This window comes from Heptranchias perlo, chromosome 21 (assembly GCF_035084215.1).
Source record: "Heptranchias perlo isolate sHepPer1 chromosome 21, sHepPer1.hap1, whole genome shotgun sequence".
In the NCBI taxonomy this organism is placed as follows: Eukaryota; Metazoa; Chordata; class Chondrichthyes; order Hexanchiformes; family Hexanchidae; genus Heptranchias; species Heptranchias perlo.
This window is the reverse complement of record NC_090345.1, coordinates 9,898,718-9,922,200: the sequence shown is the minus strand read 5'-3', so window position 1 is coordinate 9,922,200 and position 23,483 is coordinate 9,898,718. Positions and strand designations below refer to the sequence as shown.

Below are 23,483 nucleotides of genomic sequence, written 5' to 3'. Positions count from 1 at the left end.
GTATTTGACTGGAAAGGGTGGCAGGGATAACAGTCCAAGCTTGATTGTATTCTGACCCACTGCACCATATGACTGCACTGTCTATCAATAGTCACTGAATGGTGATTAGGAGCAGGATCCCCAACTTATTTTTCCTCTCCTGAAGGAGAGGGGAAGGGGAGGTGCTGAGGCCAATCGTAGTGCCCCTACCAGTACCTAGCTGAGATCAGCTAACTCACCATAGACTGAAGATCCAACCTGAGACCTACCTACTCTGTATTGTAAAAGAAAGATTTGTATTTACATAGCGCCTTTCACGACTTCAGGACACCCCAAGGCGCGTCACAGCCAATGAAGTACTTTTGAAGTGTAGTCACTGTTGTAATGTGGGAAATCTGGCAGCCAATTTGCGCACAGCAAGGTCCCACAAATGTGATAATGACCAGATAATTTGTTTTTAGGTGTTGGTTGAGGGATAAATATTGGCCTGAACACCGGGGAGAACTCCCCTGTTTTTTGACTAATGCCGTGGGATTTTTTACGTCCACCCGAGAGGGCAGACGGGGCATCGGTTTAACATCTCATCTGAAAGAAGGCACCTCTGATGGTGCAGCACTCCCTCAGTACCGCACTGGAGTGTTAGTCTGGATTATGTACTCAAGTCTCTAGAGTGGGACTTGAACCCACGAACATCTGACTCAGAGGCGACACACATAGTTTTTATGTTTATTCTTACAAAGCCCTTTCTTTTAACATAAAAACAGTCACTGCACTTCAAAGTAATTAATTTATACATAAAACCATCGAGATGTTTCTAATCAACCTGATAAGGCACTGAATATATGAAAGCCTTTTAAAAGTGTTGGCACAGCTATATCACAAGAATCATAGAAAGGTTATAGCATGGAAGGAGGCCCTTCGGCCCATCGAGTCCGTGCTGGCTCCATGTAGGAGCAATACAGCTAGTCCCACTCCCCTCACCTATCCCAGTAGCCCTGCAATTTCTTTTCCTTTCAAGTACTTATCCAGTTCTCTTTTGAAAGCCACGATTGAATCTGCTTCCACCACCACCCCTGGCAATGCATTCCAGATCTTAACCACTCGCTTTGTCTCTCTGGTAAAGTGGAAACGGGCACGTCTCTTTAAACTCCCAGGAATATATGGATGGGGTTAAAGCCACCAATTATGGTGGGCACCGGAGGGCGTTAATTTGGAGACCAGCGGCCTGAAGACTTTGCAGGTTAACCACCGCGCAATAGGCAGGGCTGTAACGACTAAGTGCGAGTAGGCAGCGTAGAAGGATGGGACCGGAGGGCGTTGGGGGCAGCGCGAGGGGGTAGAACCGGAGGGCGTTGGGGGCAGCGCGAGGGGGCAGAACCGGAGGGCGTTGGGGGCAGCGCGAGGGGGCAGAACCGGAGGGCGTTGGGGGCAGCGCGAGGGGGCAGAACCGGAGGGCGTTGGGGGCAGCGCGAGGGGGTAGAACCGGAGGGCGTTGGGGGCAGCGCGAGGGGGTAGAACCGGAGGGCGTTGGGGGCAGCGCGAGGGGGTAGAACCGGAGGGCGTTGGGGGCAGCGCGAGGGGGTAGAACCGGAGGGCGTTGGGGGCAGCGCGAGGGGGTAGAACCGGAGGGCGTTGGGGGCAGCGCGAGGGGGTAGAACCGGAGGGCGTTGGGGGCAGCGCGAGGGGGTAGAACCGGAGGGCGTTGGGGGCAGCGCGAGGGGGTAGAACCGGAGGGCGTTGGGGGCAGCGCGAGGGGGTAGAACCGGAGGGCGTTGGGGGCAGCGCGAGGGGGTAGAACCGGAGGGCGTTGGGGGCAGCGCGAGGGGGTAGAACCGGAGGGCGTTGGGGGCAGCGCGAGGGGGTAGAACCGGAGGGCGTTGGGGGCAGCGCGAGGGGGTAGAACCGGAGGGCGTTGGGGGCAGCGCGAGGGGGTAGAACCGGAGGGCGTTGGGGGCAGCGCGAGGGGGTAGAACCGGAGGGCGTTGGGGGCAGCGCGAGGGGGTAGAACCGGAGGGCGTTGGGGGCAGCGCGAGGGGGTAGAACCGGAGGGCGTTGGGGGCAGCGCGAGGGGGTAGAACCGGAGGGCGTTGGGGGCAGCGCGAGGGGGTAGAACCGGAGGGCGTTGGGGGCAGCGCGAGGGGGTAGAACCGGAGGGCGTTGGGGGCAGCGCGAGGGGGTAGAACCGGAGGGCGTTGGGGGCAGCGCGAGGGGGTAGAACCGGAGGGCGTTGGGGGCAGCGCGAGGGGGTAGAACCGGAGGGCGTTGGGGGCAGCGCGAGGGGGTAGAACCGGAGGGCGTTGGGGGCAGCGCGAGGGGGTAGAACCGGAGGGCGTTAGGGGCAGCGCGAGGGGGTAGAACCGGAGGGCGTTAGGGGCAGCGCGAGGGGTAGAACCGGAGGGCGTTAGGGGCAGCGCGAGGGGGTAGAACCGGAGGGCGTTAGGGGCAGCGCGAGGGGGTAGAACCGGAGGGCGTTCGGGGCAGCGCGAGGGGGTAGAACCGGAGGGCGTTAGGGGCAGCGCGAGGGGGTAGAACCGGAGGGCGTTAGGGGCAGCGCGAGGGGGTAGAACCGGAGGGCGTTAGGGGCAGCGCGAGGGGGTAGAACCGGAGGGCGTTAGGGGCAGCGCGAGGGGGTAGAACCGGAGGGCGTTAGGGGCAGCGCGAGGGGGTAGAACCGGAGGGCGTTCGGGGCAGCGCGAGGGGGTAGAACCGGAGGGCGTTCGGGGCAGCGCGAGGGGGTAGAACCGGAGGGCGTTAGGGGCAGCGCGAGGGGGTAGAACCGGAGGGCGTTAGGGGCAGCGCGAGGGGGTAGAACCGGAGGGCGTTAGGGGCAGCGCGAGGGGGTAGAACCGGAGGGCGTTGGGGGCAGCGCGAGGGGGTAGAACCGGAGGGCGTTGGGGGCAGCGCGAGGGGGTAGAACCGGAGAGCGTTGGGGGCAGCGCGAGGGGCTAGAACCGGAGAGCGTTGGGGGCAGCGCGAGGGGGTAGAACCGGAGGGCGTTGGGGGCAGCGCGAGGGGGTAGAACCGGAGGGCGATGGGGGCAGCGCGAGGGGGTAGAACCGGAGGGCGTTAGGGGCAGCGCGAGGGGTAGAACCGGAGGGCGTTAGGGGCAGCGCGAGGGGGTAGAACCGGAGAGCGTTAGGGGCAGCGCGAGGGGGTAGAACCGGAGGGCGTTAGGGGCAGCGCGAGGGGGTAGAACCGGAGGGCGTTAGGGGCAGCGCGAGGGGGTAGAACCGGAGGGCGTTAGGGGCAGCGCGAGGGGGTAGAACCGGAGAGCGTTAGGGGCAGCGCGAGGGGGTAGAACCGGAGGGCGTTAGGGGCAGCGCGAGGGGGTAGAACCGGAGGGCGTTAGGGGCAGCGCGAGGGGGTAGAACCGGAGAGCGTTAGGGGCAGCGCGAGGGGGTAGAACCGGAGGGCGTTAGGGGCAGCGCGAGGGGGTAGAACCGGAGGGCGTTAGGGGCAGCGTCGAAGGATAGGACCGGAGAGCGTTCGGGGCAGCGTCGAAGGATAGGACCGGAGAGCGTTAGGGGCAGCGTCGAAGGATAGGACCGGAGAGCGTTAGGGGCAGCGTCGAAGGATAGGACCGGAGAGCGTTAGGGGCAGCGCGAGGGGGTAGAACCGGAGGGCGTTAGGGGCAGCGCGAGGGGGTAGAACCGGAGAGCGTTAGGGGCAGCGCGAGGGGGTAGAACCGGAGAGCGTTAGGGGCAGCGCGAGGGGGTAGAACCGGAGGGCGTTAGGGGCAGCGCGAGGGGGTAGAACCGGAGGGCGTTGGGGGCAGCGCGAGGGGGTAGAACCGGAGGGCGTTGGGGGCAGCGCGAGGGGGTAGAACCGGAGAGCGTTGGGGGCAGCGCGAGGGGCTAGAACCGGAGAGCGTTGGGGGCAGCGCGAGGGGGTAGAACCGGAGGGCGTTGGGGGCAGCGCGAGGGGGTAGAACCGGAGGGCGATGGGGGCAGCGCGAGGGGGTAGAACCGGAGGGCGTTAGGGGCAGCGCGAGGGGTAGAACCGGAGGGCGTTAGGGGCAGCGCGAGGGGGTAGAACCGGAGGGCGTTAGGGGCAGCGCGAGGGGGTAGAACCGGAGGGCGTTAGGGGCAGCGCGAGGGGGTAGAACCGGAGGGCGTTAGGGGCAGCGCGAGGGGGTAGAACCGGAGAGCGTTAGGGGCAGCGTCGAAGGATAGGACCGGAGAGCGTTGGGGAGCAGCGCGAGAGACAGGGTCCGAAGGCGTCAGCAACGGCGCGAGGGATGGAACCAGAGACGGTTGGGTGCAAACAGCGCGAGCGGGTCGTCGACTGGGAGCGAATCAGAGCGAGCGCGAGGGAAACGGGAGCCAAACATCAGCGGGTGGGAGGGAATCAGACAGGAGCCGAAAGACGGAGAACCTGACGCCTCGCTCGAGCTGAGCTGAGAAGACGCCCGAGTTACAGGCAGACTGGCTGCCTCGGTACCGCCTGCGGAGAGAGACTCTCGCCCCGACATTCGCAACCGTTCGCAAATCGGTGGAAGTTTATAGCCGGCGCTCGTGCATCCGAACCGATGGAGGAGTTGAGGCCTAGCGGCCCGGGTATCGCCGCGCTGTTGCCCCCGGGTTTAGACGCTATCTACCAAGAGTGCAGGAGGCTTTACTCAGACCAGCCGAATCCACTCCAAGTCACCGCCATCGTCAAGTACTGGTACGTTTACCTCGACATCAACATCTCTTGCACTCACCACGTCGGGTTGAGCCCGTTTCCCGAGGCCGCATATCCGACAGGAATTAGTTACTTTAAAAATCAGACAACGCAACGGTTCTCGATTTGATTAATTTAAACGCAGACTTTTTTTTGCTTGCGAGCTACATCTTTACATAAGATTTTTTCCCCCCAATGATTTCTTTTATAGTGCTCTGATTTCTTTGTTGAAAAGTTTATCGCTGCTTTTAAAAAAAAAGTTTAAATCTTCAAAGTTTTTAGTTTCTGAACGCATTACAAGTCTAAAGTGGGGGAGGGGGCGCGTTATAATGTTTACCTTTCTAGTTTCAGTTATTTCCAACAAATGTAATCTAAACGAAAGTTTCTGCAACCAGCAATTTAAAGCCTTAGAAAGGAAGTGGAACTTTATCATTGCCACGGGGCTTTAAAGCAAACATGCACTTATATTTGTTTACAAATAAACGATTGTAATTTTACAGAAGTATCTGAAGCTTGCTATGCATATTATAAATTTAGATTTTTTTTAATTTTGTTTGGAAGAACTTTCGTTTGTATCATTGAATTTATTTGATGAACGCCAAGTAATCGTGTAAACAAATAGTGTCCTAATAATAAAAACGACTACAGGATTTTCCAGTTAATTTCTCTATAACAAAAACAGTGCTGTCAACGAGTGGATAAACGGAATTTTCTGTTTTGCGTTTAATTCTTAACTAACTTTACCCACCATCGTAATAAATGTAACAAAAAACGTAATTTGTGAATTTGAAGATTAACATTTGTAGTTTTCTTTGAATTTGGATAAGAACATAAGAACATAAGAAATTGGAGCAGGAGTAGGCCAATCGGCCCCTCGAGCCTGCTCCGCCATTCAATAAGATCATGGCTGATCTGATCCCAACCACAAATCTAAAGAACACAAGAAGTAGGAGCAGGACCCGGCCACACAGCCCCTGGGCCCTCTCCGCCACCCAACAGGGCATTGACCGATCCGAACTCAGCTTCATGTCCAATTTCCTGCCCGCTCCCCATAACCCCTAATTCCCTTTACTTCTAGAAAACTGTCTATTAGTAATAATTGCAAGTGATTTTTAAAAATCATCTTCTAAAATAGCTAGTCCCAAAGGTATGCTTTGAGAATTTTCAGTCCGAATTGATAAAACTATTTGGAGTGAACTCTGCTGTAATTTTATTTTTTAAATGGAAAATTCATATCACAAAATTTAACTTGCTTGAATTAAGATTATTGGACAATATTTACCAGGTGTGATGGTAATTTGGACATTTTTAATTCTATTGGGTTCAGCTGTAATCTTGAATCCATTCACAAATGACTAAGAATAAACTGAGATTGCATAAAATTGGCTTTGAATTCTAAACTGCCTTGTATTTTCACTGACACTGTAGCTGTACAGATGTTATTCAAACACCAATTTATACTACATTATTAGAAAATAGCTGACCCATATAGTATATTAAGCACTTATGAAGTTGATTAAGGGAAAATTCTGATGCATTTGAATAGCGCAGGGATCACTTCTGGCTTTAGGATTGGGACACATCTCCCTACACAGTTTGAGTACAATCATCTATATTGGTCAACAAAGGCATGTCCATGTGATAGATCTGGATCTCTTGAGGATTTCCATTTTGAATTTCATTGTTCCCATATGATAAGACTTTCTACATAGCACATTTCTTACTTCTGTAGTTTTGGGTAGTCTTACCTTTTATAGACAAGGGCATGAATACAACCAAAAAAGTTGGGAGATTTGAATTATTTTGGAAACTTTTCACGTTATTGTTGAATATATACAAGAAAAATTGTAATGCAAGGTTCTAACCTAGTGACTTTATTTTACACATGTTTTTGTCTCAATTTGTTTTCTATCTGTTCTTCTTCTTGCTGCTAGTCTGCTTTGTCTTTATCTTTAATGCTCTGTTTCCTTTTTCTCTTACATCAAGGCCTAGAATGAGCAACTAGCTGCCAGAACCAAGGTCTTCCAGGTAGGGTAGCATAGGTGAAAACCGTTGTCTCATTCAAGATACAGTTAGATGACATGATGGGGCATTGTAAGTTTTTCTGGATGGATGAGCTGAGACGGGCTGATTGACCTTCCTTGTATTTTTCTTCCTGTGATGTGCAATCTGTATGCTGCCACAAGCTGCTGAGATTTTAAGCGAAAATGAGCAAGATCATAAATTTTCTTAGAATCATTTGCTGCTGTTTATTTACGGAGAGGCCATAGAAGTAGGTGTCCATGGACTTCCTTCCTGTATTCCTATGGTGGTGTTTCTTATAGAATACCAAGTCCATGTAAAGCTTGGAGCACTGGAATTGCTTTGCTATGAAAACAGAGGTAACGGCTGCATGAAGTTTTAGATTAATTCAAGTTAATTGGGTTAATTGAACATTGAGGGCAAAAAAAATTCTGGCTTGCAGTTTTGTCATGTGACTATAGCTGTTTCACCTGGGAAGGTATTAAATTGAATTTTTAATCATATAACTACACAGAATCCCACACCAAAAAAATGTGTAACAATGTCCAGTTAACTACCTCTTTTAAAAGGGAGAGTAATGGAAAGCACAACTTTGCTAGTCTGGTAAGCCATTTCTTAAGGGAGGGGACTGGGTGGCGAGAAAGAGGACATTAAAAGCCAGTAACACCAAAAGTGCATTACTAACTTTCACGGACAATGGATAGGTTAGCCTACCCACAGCCAAACTGCAAAATGGCAACCTGATGCAAGATGTTGCTGGCGCATGCTGATTGTATTTACTGCTGCCAGCAGAGTTTGAGGCAAGGAGTGAAATCAATATTCATTGGGGGTTTCTTGTCTTTTAGTGGTAAAAGGTTTGGATCACTTATACGACAAGTTTGCCTTCAATACCCTTGCTATTGGAGGAATCTTACAACACCAGGTTATAGTCCAACTGTTTTATTTGAAAATCACAAGCTTTCGGAGGCTTTCTCCCTCGTCAGGTGACCTGACGAAGGAGAAAGCCTCCGAAAGCTTGTGATTTTCAAATAAAACAGTTGGACTATAACCTGGTGTTGTAAGATTCCTTACATTTGTCAACCCCAGTCCATCCTGCCCAGTGCATCTCCACATCCTTGCTATTGGAGGCATCCTGTATTATGAAAAGGACAATGAAAGTAACTTGAATTACAGGTGTGAGGCTGGCAGGAACTATTAATTTGCTACTGCAGATCCCCGTTGCCTAAATTTAACAAATGAAATCACAACTCATTAGGAAAAAACCCTGCAGGGTCTAGTGCTGATCTGTATAGATCAGGAAGGTTCCAGCTTCAACCCTAGACTTAGCTGAGTTAGGTGATCTCAATCAGTGTTGGTGGGGGTACAAAATTTGTCTTAGCAGCCCAAAACTAGGGAGAAACGGATTTTAAAAAATGGCCGGAGTTACTGTTTGGTAGTAGTTAGTTTTGCGAGAAATTTGGACATTGAACAAGGATCATAGGTTATAGCACAGAGGGAGGCCATTCAGCCCATCGAGTTTGTGCCTGCTGTATGCAAGAGCAATCCAGCTAGTCCCACTCCCGTGCCCTATCCTCGTAGCCTTGCAATTTTTTTTCTTTCAAGTACTTATCCAGTTCCCTTTTGAAGGCCATGATTGAATCTGCCTCCACCACCCACTCGGGCAGTGTATTCCAGATCCTAACTACTTGCTGTGTCAAAAAAGCTTTCCCTCATGTCACCTTTGGTTCTTTTGCCAATCATTTTAAATCTATGTTCTCCGGTTCTTGACCCTTTTGCCAATGGAAACAGTTTCACTGTATCTACTCTGTCTAGACCCTTCATGATTTTGAATACCTCCATCAAATCTCCCCTCAACCTTCTCTGTTCCAAGGAGACCAACCCCAGCTTCTGCAGTCTATCCACGTAACTAAAGTCCCTCATCCCTGGAATCATTCTAGTAAATCTCTTCTGCACTCTGTCTAAGGCCTTCATATCTTTGCTAAAGTGCGGTGCCCAGAACTGGACACAATACTGCAGTTGTGGCTGAACCAGTCTTTTACAAAGGTTCATCATGACTCTATGCCTCTATTTACAAAGCCTTGTATGCTTTTTTAACCACTTTCTTAACTTGCTGTGCCACCTTCAACGATTTGTGCACATATATCCCCAGATCTCTGTTTTACCCCTTTTAGATTTGAGCCCTTTAGTTTATATTGCCTCTCCTCATTCTTCCTACCGAAATGTAGCACCTTGCATTTTTCTGCGTTAAATTTTATCTGCCACGTGTCCGCCCATGCCACCAGCCTGTCTGTATCCTCTTGAAGTCTATCACTGTCCTCCTCACTGTTCACTACACTTCCAAGTTTTGTGTCATTTGCAAATTTTGAAATTGTGCCCTATACACCTAAGTCCAAGTCTTTAATATATATCAAGAAAAGCAGTGGTCCTAGTATCAACCCCTGGGGAACACCCCTGTACACCTCCCTCCGGTCCGAAAAACAACCATTCACAACTACTCTCTGTTTCCTGTTACTTAGCCAATTCTGTATCCATGCTGTTATTGTCTCCCTTTTATTCCATGGGCTTCAATCTTGATGACAAGCCTATTATGAGGCACTTTATGAAACACCTTTTGAAAGTCCATATACACCACGTCAACTGCATTGCTCTCATCTACCCTCTCTGTTACCTCATCAAAAAACTCTCAGGTTAGTTAAACACAATTTGCCTTTAACAAATCCGTGCTGGCTTTCCCTAATCAATCCACACTTGTCCAAGTGATTGTTAGTTCTGTCCCGGATTATCGTTTCTAAAAATTTCCCCACCACCGAGGTTAAACTGACTGGCCCCTAGTTGCTGGGTTTATCCTTACACCCTTTTTTGAACAAGGGTGTAACATTTGCAATTCTCTAGTCCTCTGGCACCTCTGAAGGACAAAATTAGTCTCCACTTGGAGAAGCAAGGATTAATCAGGGATAGTCAACATGGCTTTGTCAAGGGAAGATCATGTCTGACTAATTTGATTGAATTTTTTGAGGGGGTGACTAGGCTTGTGGATGAGGGTAACGCAGTGGATGTGGTATACATGGATTTCAGTAAGGCCTTCGATAAAGTCCCCCACAGGAGACTGGTCAAGAAGGTACGAGCCCATGGAATCCAGGGTGCCTTGGCACTTTGGATACAAAACTGGCTTAGTGGCAGAAGGCAGAGGATGTTGGTCGAAGGTTGTTTTTGTGACTGGAAGCCTGTGGCCAGTGGGGTACCACAGGGATCGGTGCTGGGTCCCTTGCTGTTTGTGGTCTACATTAATGACTTGGATATGAATGTAAAAGGTATGATCAGTAAGTTCGCTGATGATACAAAGATTGGTAGGGTGGTAAATAGCGAGGAGGATAGCCTCAGTCTGCAGGACGATATAGATGGGTTGGTCAGATGGGCGGAACAGTGGCAAATGGAATTTAACCCGGAAAAGTGCGAGGTGATGCACTTTGGAGGGACTAACAAGGCAAGGGAATACACAATGAATGGGAGGACCCTAGGCAAGACAGAGGGTCAGAGGGATCTTGGTGTGCAAGTTCACAGATCCCTGAAGGCGGCGGAACAGGTAGATAAGGTGGTAAAGAAGGCATATGGGATACTTGCCTTTATTAGCCGAGGCATAGAATATAAGAGCAAGGAGGTTATGATGGAGCTGTATAAAACACTGGTTAGGCCACAGCTGGAGTACTGTGTGCAGTTCTGGTCGCCACACTACAGGAAGGATGTGATCGCTTTGGAGAGGGTGCAGAGGAGATTCACCAGGATGTTACCTGGGCTGGAGCGCTTCAGCTATGAAGAGAGACTGGGAAGATTGGGTTTGTTTTCCTTGGAGCAGAGGAGGCTGAGGGGGGAAATGATTGAGGTGTACAAAATTATGAGGGGCACAGATAGGATGGATACTAAGGAGCTTTTTCCCTTCGTTGAGGGTTCTATAACAAGGGGACATAGATTCAAGGTAAAATGCAGGAGGTTTAGAGGGGATTTGAGAGAGAACTTTTTCACCCAGAGGGTGGTTGGAGTCTGGAACTCACTGTCTGAAAGGGTTGTGGAGGCAGGAACCCTCACAACATTCAAGAAGCATTTGGATGAGCACTTGAAATGCCATAGCATACAAGGCTACGGACCAAATGCTGGAATATGGGATTAGAGTAGACAGGGCTGATGGCCGGTGCGGACACGATGGGCCGAAGGGCCTCTATCCGTGCTGTATAACTCTATGACACCCTCGTATCCAAGGATGTTTCGAAAATTATGGCCAGTTCCTTAGCAACCTAGGATGCATCCCATCTGGACCGGGTGACTTATCTACTTTAAGTACAGCTAGCCTTTCCAGTACCTCCTCTTTAACAATTTTTAGCCCATCCAGTATCTCAACTACATCTTCCTTTACTGAGACTCTGGCAGCATCTTCTTCCTTGGTAAAGACAAGTGCAAAGTATTCATTTAATACCTCAGCCATGCCCTCTGCCTCCATGAGTAGGTCTCCTTTTTGGTCCCTAATTGGCTCCACCCCTCCTCTTACCACCCGTTTACTATTCACATGCCTATAGAAGACTTTTGGGTTCCCTTTTATCTAATCTAGTACCCTTTGCCACTTTTATTTCCTTTTTCACTTCCCCTCTGAACTTTCTATATTGAGCCTGGTTCTCACTTGTGTTATCAACCTGACATCTGTCAAATGCCCCTTTTTTCTGTTTCATCTTACTCTCTATCTCTTTTTGTCATTCAGGGAGCTCTAGCTTTAGTTGTCCTATCTTTCTCCCTCGTGAGAATTTGCCTGGACTATACCTGAACCATCTCCTCTTTAAAGGCCGCCATTGTTCAATTACAGTTTTGCCTGCCATTTGATTCAAATTTACCCGGACCAGATCTGTTCTCATCCCACTGAAATTGGTCCTCCTCCAATTGAGTAATTTTACTTTAGAGTGGTCCATGTCCTTTTCCATAGCTATTCTAAACTGTATGATACTATGATCGCTGTTCCCTAAATGTTCCTCCACTGACACTTGCTCCACTTGGCCTGCCTCATTCCCCAGAACCTAATCCTTTCTCTTTGAGCTGGAAACGTACTGGTCAAGAAAGTTCCCCTCATCACACAAAAATTCCTCCCCCTCTTTGCCCCTTATATTACTATCCCAGTCTATATTAGGATGGTTGAAGTCCCCCGTTATCACTACTATCTGGCTTTTGCACCTCTGTAATTTCCCTGCAAATTTGCTTCTCTATATCCTTCCCACTAGTTGGTAGCCTATAGAATACACCCAGTAGCGTATTTGTTTCTTAACCCTAACCAAATAGATTCTGTCCTTGACTTCCCCCCCTCCCAGGACATCCTCTCTCTAGCACTGCAATATTCTCCTTAATCAATACTGCCACCCCCCCCTCCTTTGTTTCCTTCCCAGAAGATGGTCAGGTATGACTGTGATAGCTATAATGTCAATAGCTGCTGACCTGCCTTGCACGTGAAAAATTGAGGTCCCAGAAAGCTGTTGATAACTATGTACCCCAGTGTGAATTATCTTCAAATAAGAGAACTAAAGGCAAAAAATTGGAGGGCAGGACAACAAATGGAGAAGTTTCATGCAATCCCAAATTTTCTAGATTTGCAGTGCTTGAGTGTGGCAAAGGGGAATTGAACAAACTATATTTAGGCTTTATTGATTCAACTTCTGTTTCCAGTTATGAACATGATATAAAATCAACTTCTTAATTAGTTTATGTCACTGTTAAAGTGCACACTTTTGACAGTACAACACAAAATTCACTTTATGCCGTTTGGTGTAAAGTGAATTTTGTGTTGTACTGACAAAGTGTACACTTTGGGGTTGTTTTTCCAATGGTGTTAGACCATCTGGAGAAGCATTGCCTGAATTCTTTTGTAAACCTTGAACTCTGTAATTAAATGCTAAATGTACAACTTGGGAAGAAATTATTAACTCAAATCTAATCAAATTTAGCCTATTGAGCATGTCGTCTTCTACATAAATATTTCTTAGTGGTGGTGAACAGCTAATTTTTGACCCCCTCCTGTTAACACTATTTAAAACAGATGCAGGACAGAGGAAGCAAGGCAAATCAATAATTTTCCTTCCATTTACAAGATCTCCACCCATCACCCATTCTGTTCTCCAGAGAGTAATGTGCCGGGGTACATTTCCTCGACATGGCATTCTCAACTTCAAGAATCAGATTCCCCGGCCTCTTCGAGACTCTCCAATAAATCTGCATCTTTCCGGTAATATGGAAATTATTTGTAATTTTCAAAGTGCTTATCCCAAGAAGGAGTGCAGCTAACTACTTGTGGAGGCACAACATGCATTGTTTAATGGATATTTGAAATCATCATAAGGCATCTGGAATCACGCTGGTCAAAAGAAGAGGATACAATACAATCACAGTGCATCTTAGGAAAGCCTCGATGAATGGTTAGAAGGAGGCAGTTTGAACTTCTGATGTTTTCTTAATTGAGGAACCAGGACAAGGCCATAGTGCAGAACGCCATCAAGGTTGAAAAGAGTAAAAGGTGAGGTAAATTGGGCAGTAGTGATCAGATGATGCCAACCTTATGTTTTAAAAGCCTGAAGATTGTAAAAGGAAGGAAAGTCTGAGGGAGATGAGTTTCACACTTTTGAGGTCTTTGAGAAGAATGAGTGAGTAGGAGACAGTGTGATGAATAATGGTATCAACACATTGATGATTTAAGGAGGAGGAAGAGCATGTTTGATGCTTAGAATGAATGAGAAAGGAAAGTTCAGAGGACCACTAACCATAATGAAGATTTTAAAATTCAGTATTCATGTTGCTGATCTGTACAAGTCTTCACAGTAGTCTAGCCTTTTACTCTTCTTAGTTGGGTTAGAGAAGGTGATTTGATAAGGGGGAAGGAGAGCATCACAAACCTGCCAGGAGTGTGAATATGAGTGTGAACACTCGGATGCAGGGCCCACAGGATATTGCTGCCTAAATTTTGCATGTAGGGAAAACCAGATTGGAATTTCCATAGCTGGCAACTGTTCAAGAGCAATTTAAAAATAAAAATGTAATTACTGTTTGTGCAACTTGTCTGTTGAGTAAGTGTTGCAAACCACAGCAGATACAGTCACTATGCACAGCTGAAAGTGAGACCCAGAACCAAATCTTGTGAAATTAGTTTGGAAGTTTGAACAAAAAGTGGCTATTTTCAGATTAAAATCAAAATTATTAAAAATAATGTAGGTTGGGGAGAGAAGAACCAGTAGAACAATTAATAACTGGACTGGTTCAGATCTACATTCAAGTCTCTTCCTTAATGTTTGATATTTGGTATGTTGTGCTCCCTTTGATGCAGGGTATTTTTTATTCACTTTTACCTAGTCTTGTGGATCAAGGGAAAAACCATTTCAATTCATTGGATGGCCTTAATTTATGAATGCTATACTTAAATAAAAGTTACAAAACTAAACATATGTGCATTATTACATAAACTAAGTTTTTAGATATAAATCACTAATTTTACCTGTTATAGATCAAAGCACATGATCGTGTCTGCTTCATAACCTCAGGCTTTCTAAAGTGCACAGAATAAATGTCTTCAGTTAAGTGTTTGTTTTTACATACAATTTTTAATTAACTAAAATTTTACTAGTATTTCTGTCATAACTCTGGGCATTTGATAAATCTGGTTATTGTGGATCCGCAGTTGTGCAATCAGTGGAGCATCTACCTGGAACTCGAATTAAGTTTGCAAGCACAAATTTCTGAGATGCAAGTTTACGATTTTATATTTAAAAAAAAATGTAATTTATAACTAATTGTAATTGATGTTTACGGATTCCATCAGTACTAATGAAAACCAAAATAAATTATTGTGGCTTTTAAATTGAAACATTTTTCTGGTTTTGGCATAAGCCAAATCAATATGTGGCCTTGTCCAGGAATGGATTGATTCAGAGTGGTAGCTCTTTGGATTCTGTCATTCTAGCCACATTGAGAAACTAGCATTGTATGCTGCATGTGATGAATTTTGTGTGTGTTCGTTTCTGTCTGTCTTTCCTGGAGGGTGCAATACAATATCAAACCAAGATAAATGCATGTTGATCCAATTCACCACCTATTCAGGAATCTCCTGAGATTCATTATTTAATGATGGAAAAAGTGATTTTTGTTCTTCTTGCACCACCCTCCCCTGTGCGGTTAATTCCATAAGGTGATCGTTGACTTATTGGCAAGAGTGTTCTGCAAAGCCTATACCTGCAATTTACGCTATGTTCATGACATTGATGCAGTTAAAGCTGTGCAAACCATTAGATCAGATCAAGATCGCCCATTCTATGCCAGAGTCCAGGTTTTCTGCTTTTGTTCAACAATCTATAACGTGAGAGATGTAGTTGGACAATTAGTCCTCCGCAATAGGGGTGTCCAGCAATTTGGAACAACAGACTGGATCTGTCTTCCACAACTAGTAGGTGGATGATGTAGGACTGATTTTGGCCCCAAGCACACAATGAAATTGAGGCTCCCACTCCCATGGTTCACCATGTTCATATTCAAGTCCATTTCAGACATAGCTCAAATAGCTTGACATCAAAGTAAACATTTTATGGAGGTATAGTTAGTGCAGGATTGTCATATGCTGATTGACCTTAGGAAAAATGTAATAGCAAAATCATCAAAATGTGGCTGTGTGTATTTGTGTGTGTATTTGTGTGTGTATTTGTGTGTGTATTTGTGTGTGTGTGTGTGTGTAGAAAAGCAGAATCGAAAACTTGAAAATGTCACCATCTATATAAGAACATAAGAACATAAGAAATTGGAGCAGGAGTAGGCCAATCGGCCCCTCGAGCCTGCTCTGCCATTCAATAAGATCATGGCTGATCTGATCCCAACCACAAATCTAAAGAACACAAGAAGTCGGAGCAGGACCCGGCCACATAGCCCCTGGGCCCTCTCCGCCACCCACAGGGCATTGACCGATCCGAACTCAGCTTCATGTCCAATTTCCTGCCCGCTCCCCATAACCCCTAATTCCCTTTACTTCTAGGAAACTGTCTATTTCTGTTTTAAATTTATCTAATATCTCTGCCCAACTCAAACTGCCACCTCACCAGCTGGTGTGCGTAACAGGCAATGAGTACACGGAGTGGGAGGGGAAAGCAATTTGTCTGGAGTGAGGTCCTGCAGGCTGCTTTTGTCTAAGGCAACAGCAGTCCAGGTGAAATGGCGAAATGGACTGAATTTGAGCTGTGGGCTGCAGCTGCATCTGAACATTCTACAGTAATCCAAAACTTCAAAGTAGAATAACAATGTCACAGTTCTTCTGCCTCTGGAACACTCTTCCAGACAGCCTCGTTAGCTCAAACACTGCCACTTGCATTTGAATTTTTTATTTAACTAGGGTCATTGAAGCATTAATGACATGAGTGCCCAAATGAAGACCTGTGATCCCTTGTACTCTGGCCCATGAAACCCAGGGAACTCATTTTTTATTTGAGTTTATTTTTTGATCACTGGTTTGTCCTGTTTGAATTTTGTGGGCCTGCAGGTTTGGAAAGGGCTGTTAATGCAATTGCTTCATTAGTGGAGTATATCCTAAATCAGAACATCAAAGTCTGTTACCTGCAGTTTAAGACATATATATAAATTAGTGGGATATTTTATGTGGCTCAAGAGGTTCTGCAGTAGTCATGGAAGTGGCCCATGAAAGCAAAGAGCTCTGGACCCCCTCCTCCCCCATATCAGTGGGAAATTTCTGGTTTGGCTGTTGGTATCTTTTGATAGCATTTCTTTACGTGTTTCTGGATTGAGTATCTATCTAGGTTAAACTGTTTTTATTACAGTTGCTTCTGGCTGTATCCTGTATGTTAAGGCTATCATATACCAAAATATTCTTTCAAAATAAGTTCTTCTGGGGCAGAATTTTTCTCCTATTTTCCCATGCATTATGACTTGAGCGTTGGGTGCAAATCTTACTGAATAATCTGTTCTAGACTAATTGAAATTATTACATTAATGCGTTATTGACATAGGAAATATTATGAGTTAAGCTTTGACCTTTTAAAAAATTTGCTTGAATAGGCGTAACCTCAGCCGAAATTACTTTTCCCCCACCTCCAAACCAGTCTCTTTTTTTGCTTCCCTGTTTCCCCACTACCCCCCCCTCCCCCAAACCTACATTAGCAATCAATCAAACACGTAAACTTGAAAATTATGTCTCTTGCTACAAAAACCATTCTCAGGTGTCTCTTTTTTTCTTTCTCTGAAGGTTGGGAGGACCAGACCCACTGGACTACATCAGTATGTACAGAAATCCAGGGAGCCCAACACAGGACATCCCAGAGCACTGGCATTATGTCAGCTTTGGTTTGAGTGACTTGTATGGTGACAATAGAGTCCATGAGTAAGTACCATAAAAGAAAAATCACAAATACTGGAAATCTAAAATAAAGGGAAAATTATTAAGGGTCCCATCCAAAAAATTAGCACATCTTACAGCTGCTGACTAACCAGTTGTCCTGTTCCAGTAGTTTCTATTCTTGTTTGAGTAAATGCCATGATGGGTTAGAAATGAGGAAGTTCTGCAACATATACATTTTGGAACTGATTCTTTTTTAAAACAAAAACCCTGCAAAATTAAAACTAATTTGTCTGTTGTACGTACTTTCAAGATGGTCAGTAACACAAATGAAACTAATTTGATATTAATGATGCATATGCAGCTATGAAACATCCCTAAAGTATTTAAGCATATTGGCATATTTGGTTGTTCTGTCAAAAATTGCTCCAGTGAAAGGACTTCAAATCTGATTTGTACATTACTGATTATAAGGAAGCCTCAACCTAAATGTAACCTGAGCATTAGCGCATTAATGTCCGAGTTGACTTATGGAATGGGCTGCTACCAAGCAAAGTGAATGTGGACTTTAGAGGCACTCAAAGCAAATATACTGAGTCTTAGTTTGACTAGGACTTCAGACATACCGGATAGGTATCATGGTCGGAGGATGATGAAAATGGTCTGAGTATAGATCACGCATGCAGTTGAAAACATGCTCAGATAATGGGCCTCCTTTGTTTGTACATTCTCATATTGGCTCCACTGGCCTAATGAAATGTGTGTTGTAATACGGGAAGAAGAAATTAGAAGTTACTTTTGAATGATTTTTAGTTTGTCTTTCCCAGCTCCCTCCCCCTCACCCCCAACAACCCTGCTTAGATGAGGTCAGAAACTTACTTTTCAGTTTTTCTTCACTTCTCTACAAAACAGATAAGTATTCCGGTTATCAAAACTTACTACATTCCTTTGTATGTGAAATAATTCCAGTCATGTTATTGCCCTGTGCCTTTTTTTGTTTTTAAAACTAATTTCTGATAAACTCATTAGGATCCACAACTCCAGATTCCTTTTTGAGTTAGAGAGATTTACAATTAGGTGTCAAATCACAAATTTAAAATATTTACTGATATTTTGTAAGTGACTATATGTATTCAATTGTGTTTCTGGAACTTTTTAGTACAATCCATACAGCAATGAGTGAGGTCATCAACTTTGCTGCTCACATTGGTAATTCATAGCTGCCCTGAATTGCAACACCTTTAACAAATTGATAATTTTATTTCTTCTCTCCAGAAGAGGCTGATTCTTACCGACGTTTAGTTCCATGAGTGTTAAAGGTCTTCGGGTATCCAATTTACCATTTTTCATGAGTGAGTCTAGACAGTGACTTTACAGCCAATAGTCGCTGTTATAATTTAGGGAAATAACAAAGATAGCCAATAGGTTAGCAATTTACAACTTTTTAGAGTTTAGTAAAAATAATTTTAAAATCAAGGAAAGACCTAAAAGGTTAGTTCAGAAGTGACTAAAAGCACGAAGTCTATTTAGAGTCTATTTAAAAAGAGTGTCTACAAACTACAGCGAACAGAACTCGTGCGTAAAATCAGTGCCAGTCACTTACAACAATACAGTCTCCAGGGGTGATTGACTGGGGAATTACCCAATCATCTCCATTCTGGCCAGGAATAGTGGTGTCACTATATGCAGACCTAACTCATTGGCGGACACAATGGTGTCAATAGACACTCCCTACAATTTAGTCACTTCTGAACCAACCTTTTAGGGCTTTCCTTGGTTTTAAATTAATTTTATTAAACTCTTAAAAAGTTGTAAATTGCTAACTTATTGGCTATCTTTTTTATTTTCCTACATTACAACAGTGACTACACTTGAAAAGTACTTAATTGGCTGCAAAGCGCTTTGGGACATCCTGAAGGCGTGAAAGATGCTATAAGTCCTTCCTTCCTTGTGAGGCATTAACTTTTGAAAACATCTACTTAATCACTGATATTGCGAATAAATGTCTACAATCTGAAATGGATCCAAAATCAGCTTGAGGGAAGATACTTTGTTGATGATATCGTGTACTACTATCCTAGAAAATTAGCACGTCTTTTAAAAAAGAATCCAGGGTGACCGACTATTCACCTGCATCAGAGATTAATTGCTTTTACATTGCAGTTACATAAATCACTGACTAAACATTTTGCGGGCGTGTCAGGAGATGTGAAGACGGCAATTTTTTTTTGCTCATATGCATGCACGTGCGGGGACACAAAGATTACATCAATTCAGTGTATGAATTTAATAGAGAACACAACAATCATTTTGTTTCTACTTAACTTACAAATTCAGTGTCTTTTGTGGTTTGCTGGAGATTTACCATTTCCTATATATCTGTAGAGCAACTATGTGATTCTGAAAATCGGAGAAATTCAGAGGTGACTGGATCTGCTTAGTAACCTAATCTTTTGAATCCAAATGTAGTGACTCTTGCGAGATCACAGTCTACAATATTGGTATTGCATGATCAGATTTATAGTGTGATCTGAGCCAAAATCAGTACTTAGTGAGTTTTGTGCCATCAAACCAAACAACAAATTGGAGCCAAATAAAAAATCTGGAGTATTGGTTGGGGCTGTCATGATATGTGTAAAATGGCTAAGATTCACTGGTGCCTCAAACACTGGCCAAAAACTGACCTAATTTTGTTCCCCGCAATCTGTTCATGACAGACAAAGCATCCAAGTTATAATATGAAGACAAGCAAATTCTTCATCACTTTGTAGCTGTAGAGTAGGTTAATTGAAGTCTACTTCAATTCTGATTACAGTATAAAATCGCAATGATCTGCCAACCGTTCATTTAACTGCACAGTTGTAACATCTTTCGTGATTGTCCTATTGATCCAGACTCTGGGGGAAGGCTGTATGACACTCTTGTTTTGCATTAAATGGTTGTAAGAAACCACTGAACGGAATTGTGTGGAATATAACTTACATTTTTAAGGGTGTAAAATAATATCTGTTTTGATCCAAATCTTTGTCTTTTATTGTAAAATAATTCCATATTTAGATGCATCTTTTTGGGTTATTAAGTTCCAAGATTACCTACTGAAAGAAGCGTCACACATTATGGTTATGTTCTACCAGCATGTTTGTTCATTGCCAAACTAGTAAATGGAAGGCATAAAAATATATTTAAATCTTGCGTGTGTGCCATCAAAGTGAGACCAAATAATCTCTGAAAATGGATTTAAACAATTCCATTAAAATGTTCTGTAATTTGCCCACACAGCAGGCTCAATGATATTTATATTTCTTTCAATTAAAAGCTTTTGATTCCGGTATTATCATTCTAATTGTATGATGGAAAATATTATTGGATGACAAAGATGCAGAAGGAATGTCGACTTGTGGGTTATTTTGACTTTTTATCGTGTTATTGTTCATGAATAAAATGGTGCCTTTTTTTTAATATTAGTTGTAATAGTTAAAATAGTTGCAGTTTAAGACCTGTTTTTATGTGTTACCTTCAATGCCAGGATTGTGGTCATTTTAAAATGATTTTTTTCCCCTGCTTTCCTTTTTAAATAAACTGGGCCTTTCTTACTGGTTGCAGTAATGTGTCTGTGCTGCACTGTACACCCAAGAAATATTAAAAGGATGTGGACTGTGCTTTGCTGGAAGTACATCTTCCTTGATGGAAAAACTTTGCATATTGAATCCCATGTAGAAGCTGTTTTGTTTGAGAGTAGTTTGACGAACCTGTTAATGGTGTATCATGATGAATGGGGTGAAATTCCGCTACCCAAAGTAGCTTGTATTGAACAATACATTTGCAGCATATAATACTTAACACAAGACATATAATATCTATTCATGAGCCATGTTTTTGCAACTGTAAATGTATGGAGAGTTCTTAATTGACTCGACATCAGTCAATACTGTTCATCTGATTCTGCACTTTTTCCCCTGTAATTAATTTAATCAAGACTGATTGTAGATCAGCTTCTTTGTGTTTGTTGACTTGTTAAAAGCAGCAAAAGAAAATATAGTTCAGAACTGCAGTCTTTGGAATTTTTACTGCATACCACCTAAAACAAGGTTGATTTTTTAAGTCTAAATTTCTTTTGAATGATTTACTGAAGCCCCCTTTTTTTTCAACTGTATTTGTCTTCAAAAGTAATGTTCAGAAAAGGATCACATTTTTAGATCAAAATATCCCACAGTGCATTATGTACACTGTGCCAACAAAACACTTGATTTTTAAACTTTTAAGGGAGTGATATGCAACTGCTTTTGTGCTCACCACCAACTTCTCAAGGGCAATTAGGGATGGGCAATAAATGCTGGCCTTGCCAGTGACGCCCACATCCCATGAACGAATTTAAAAAAAATACCCTTCCTATGCTCTGTGATTCAATGCCAATAGCTGTTTTCATATTTTGAATATAATTGTTAAAAAGTGTCTTCCATATTGTGCTGAAGCATAATGTTCTGGGGAAATTTCTGGTAAAATGGCAGCATGTGGGTTCATTCTGTGATCCCATTTTGCTGAGTCCTTTATCTTGGAACAAGCAGCTTCCCCACAGAGAGGAAGGAGCATTATTAACAAATACTACTTGGTGGAGGCTTTGAAGGACTCCCAGCTGATCTTTTTTTGTTTGCAGAGACTAAGGGAAAAGAAAGGAGAAAAGTTGAGTACCCTTGCCACCCCTTCCCATTTAAATATAAAAACAAGTTGTTGTATTTAAGGGGCCGAATTAGCATTTAACCTGAGAGTGTTGTGCAGAGAAATGAAATCATGGGATCACACTGTATAAAATGGAAATTGATGTCAACTGCATGAAATCTTGTTCTAATAGATAGTTGTATAATTGAGTTTCTTTTATATGTGTCTAATGTAAATAATGCATATTCAGTGGCTTTGTAGTGAGCTCACTTAAGAGTCAAAGAAATAAGGTAAATCAGGAAATAGTGAATAGATAATGCTAATCTAAGGTTTTAAAAGTCTGAAGATTGTAGGAGGAAGGAAAGGCTTAGGGAAATAATGGGCCCGATATTAGGAGGGCGGCAGGTTCGCAGCAGGGGGGTCGACTGGGCGCGTGGGTAACGCGCCCAGTGAAATCGGGGTGCTCCGCACAGAATCACAGACTAATTGGATCCACTTACCTGTGCTTCCGGGTTTCGCACTGGAAAGCTGCGCAGCATAGACTGTCAGCTGGAGGAGCCCGATTTAAAGGGGCAGTCCTCCACCGACTGATGCTGCAGGAAATAGGAAAAATTACAGCATGGAGCAGCCCAGGGGGAAGGCTGCTCCCAGGTTTAATGATGCCTCACTCCAGGTAGTATTGGAGGGGGAGGAAGCGCCCTACCTCTGCCACCAAGAAGGCCTGGCTCGAGGTGGCAGAGGAGGTCACCTGCACCACCAACATATCGCGCACCTGCATACAGTGCAGGAGGCGCTTCAATGACCTAAGTAGGTCAGCCGAAGTAAGTACACTTACTCATTCCCCTACACTCCGTCTGCCACATCACCGCCCCCACCCCACATCTCCTTCTGCACTGCCAACACTAATGTCACATCACTTCTCACACCCACTCAAAGCTCATCCTCATCTTACCTGCACTTACCTCGCCAGTACTCATCCCGCCACTACCACTCAACCCAATCCTCATACAATCTCATGGCTGTATCTCATACTCACCCTCTCATGCATCTCTTTCATGGTCAGCCTCACTCAACCTGCCACTACCTGTGCTGCAGCCACAGGGCATGCATCACATATGTGCAGTAGGCAGCGTAAGGCAAACGTGTCGTGAGCATGAAGGGGATGCACAAGGGTGTTTGAGGGTTTGTCATGGTGTTTACCTATATTTAATTTCTGATCAACTCACATAACATATTATATTGTCACCACTACTGCCACGTCTTTGCGAATCTTGTCTGGTTTGTGCAATAATGCCCTTTCCTGAGGATCACAATGAAGACCCACAACTGATGCCACCCATTGTGTCTCTGCAGAGTGGGTGTAGGTGTATTTGCAGGACTCTTTTGTGCAGACGACTGAGAGACGTCGGCGATGTCCCCGGTGGCACCCTGGAAGGATGCGGAGGAGAAGTTGTTGAGGGCAGTGGTGACTTTGACAGCAACAGGTAAGAAGATGGTGCTCGGGCCAGCTCGGCATGAAGGAGGCTCCAGATGTTCACGACTACATGTCGAGTGACTCTGAGCCTCTGTGTGCACTGCTGCTCAGAGAGGTCCAGGAAGCTGAGCCTCAGTCTGTCGACCCTGTGGCGAGGGTAGTGCTTTCTGCGACACATCTCTCTCTGCCGTTGCCCTCCCTCCTGCTGTGCAGGTGGATGTGTCACAGCACTGTGTTGTGGGGCTCCATGTGTCAGAGGTGGACGGCGTGGCCAGCGAGGCTGGCGATGCCGTTCGTCTTCCGAGGAGGTCATGACTACAGCTGCGGCGGCCCCCATCCGGA

The 23,483-nt window shown here is 44.9% G+C and overlaps 1 protein-coding gene across 3 annotated transcripts in view; it reads left to right on the top strand.

Moving 5' to 3' along the window:
• sufu (suppressor of fused homolog (Drosophila)) overlaps positions 1 to 23,483 on the top strand; it is a 160,021-nt gene that overhangs the window by 18,397 nt on the left and 118,141 nt on the right. Inside the window, exons 1-2 of one of the 3 annotated variants that reach the window (XM_068002080.1) lie at positions 4,186 to 4,644; positions 16,922 to 17,056. In XM_068002080.1, the coding sequence (XP_067858181.1) occupies positions 4,508 to 4,644; positions 16,922 to 17,056 (272 nt within the window). In that variant the 5' untranslated portion in view covers positions 4,186 to 4,507. Of the gene's footprint in view, positions 1 to 4,185; positions 4,645 to 16,921; positions 17,057 to 23,483 lie in introns of those variants that run through there. The other 2 variants (XM_068002077.1, XM_068002081.1) reach the window with 2 other exon arrangements.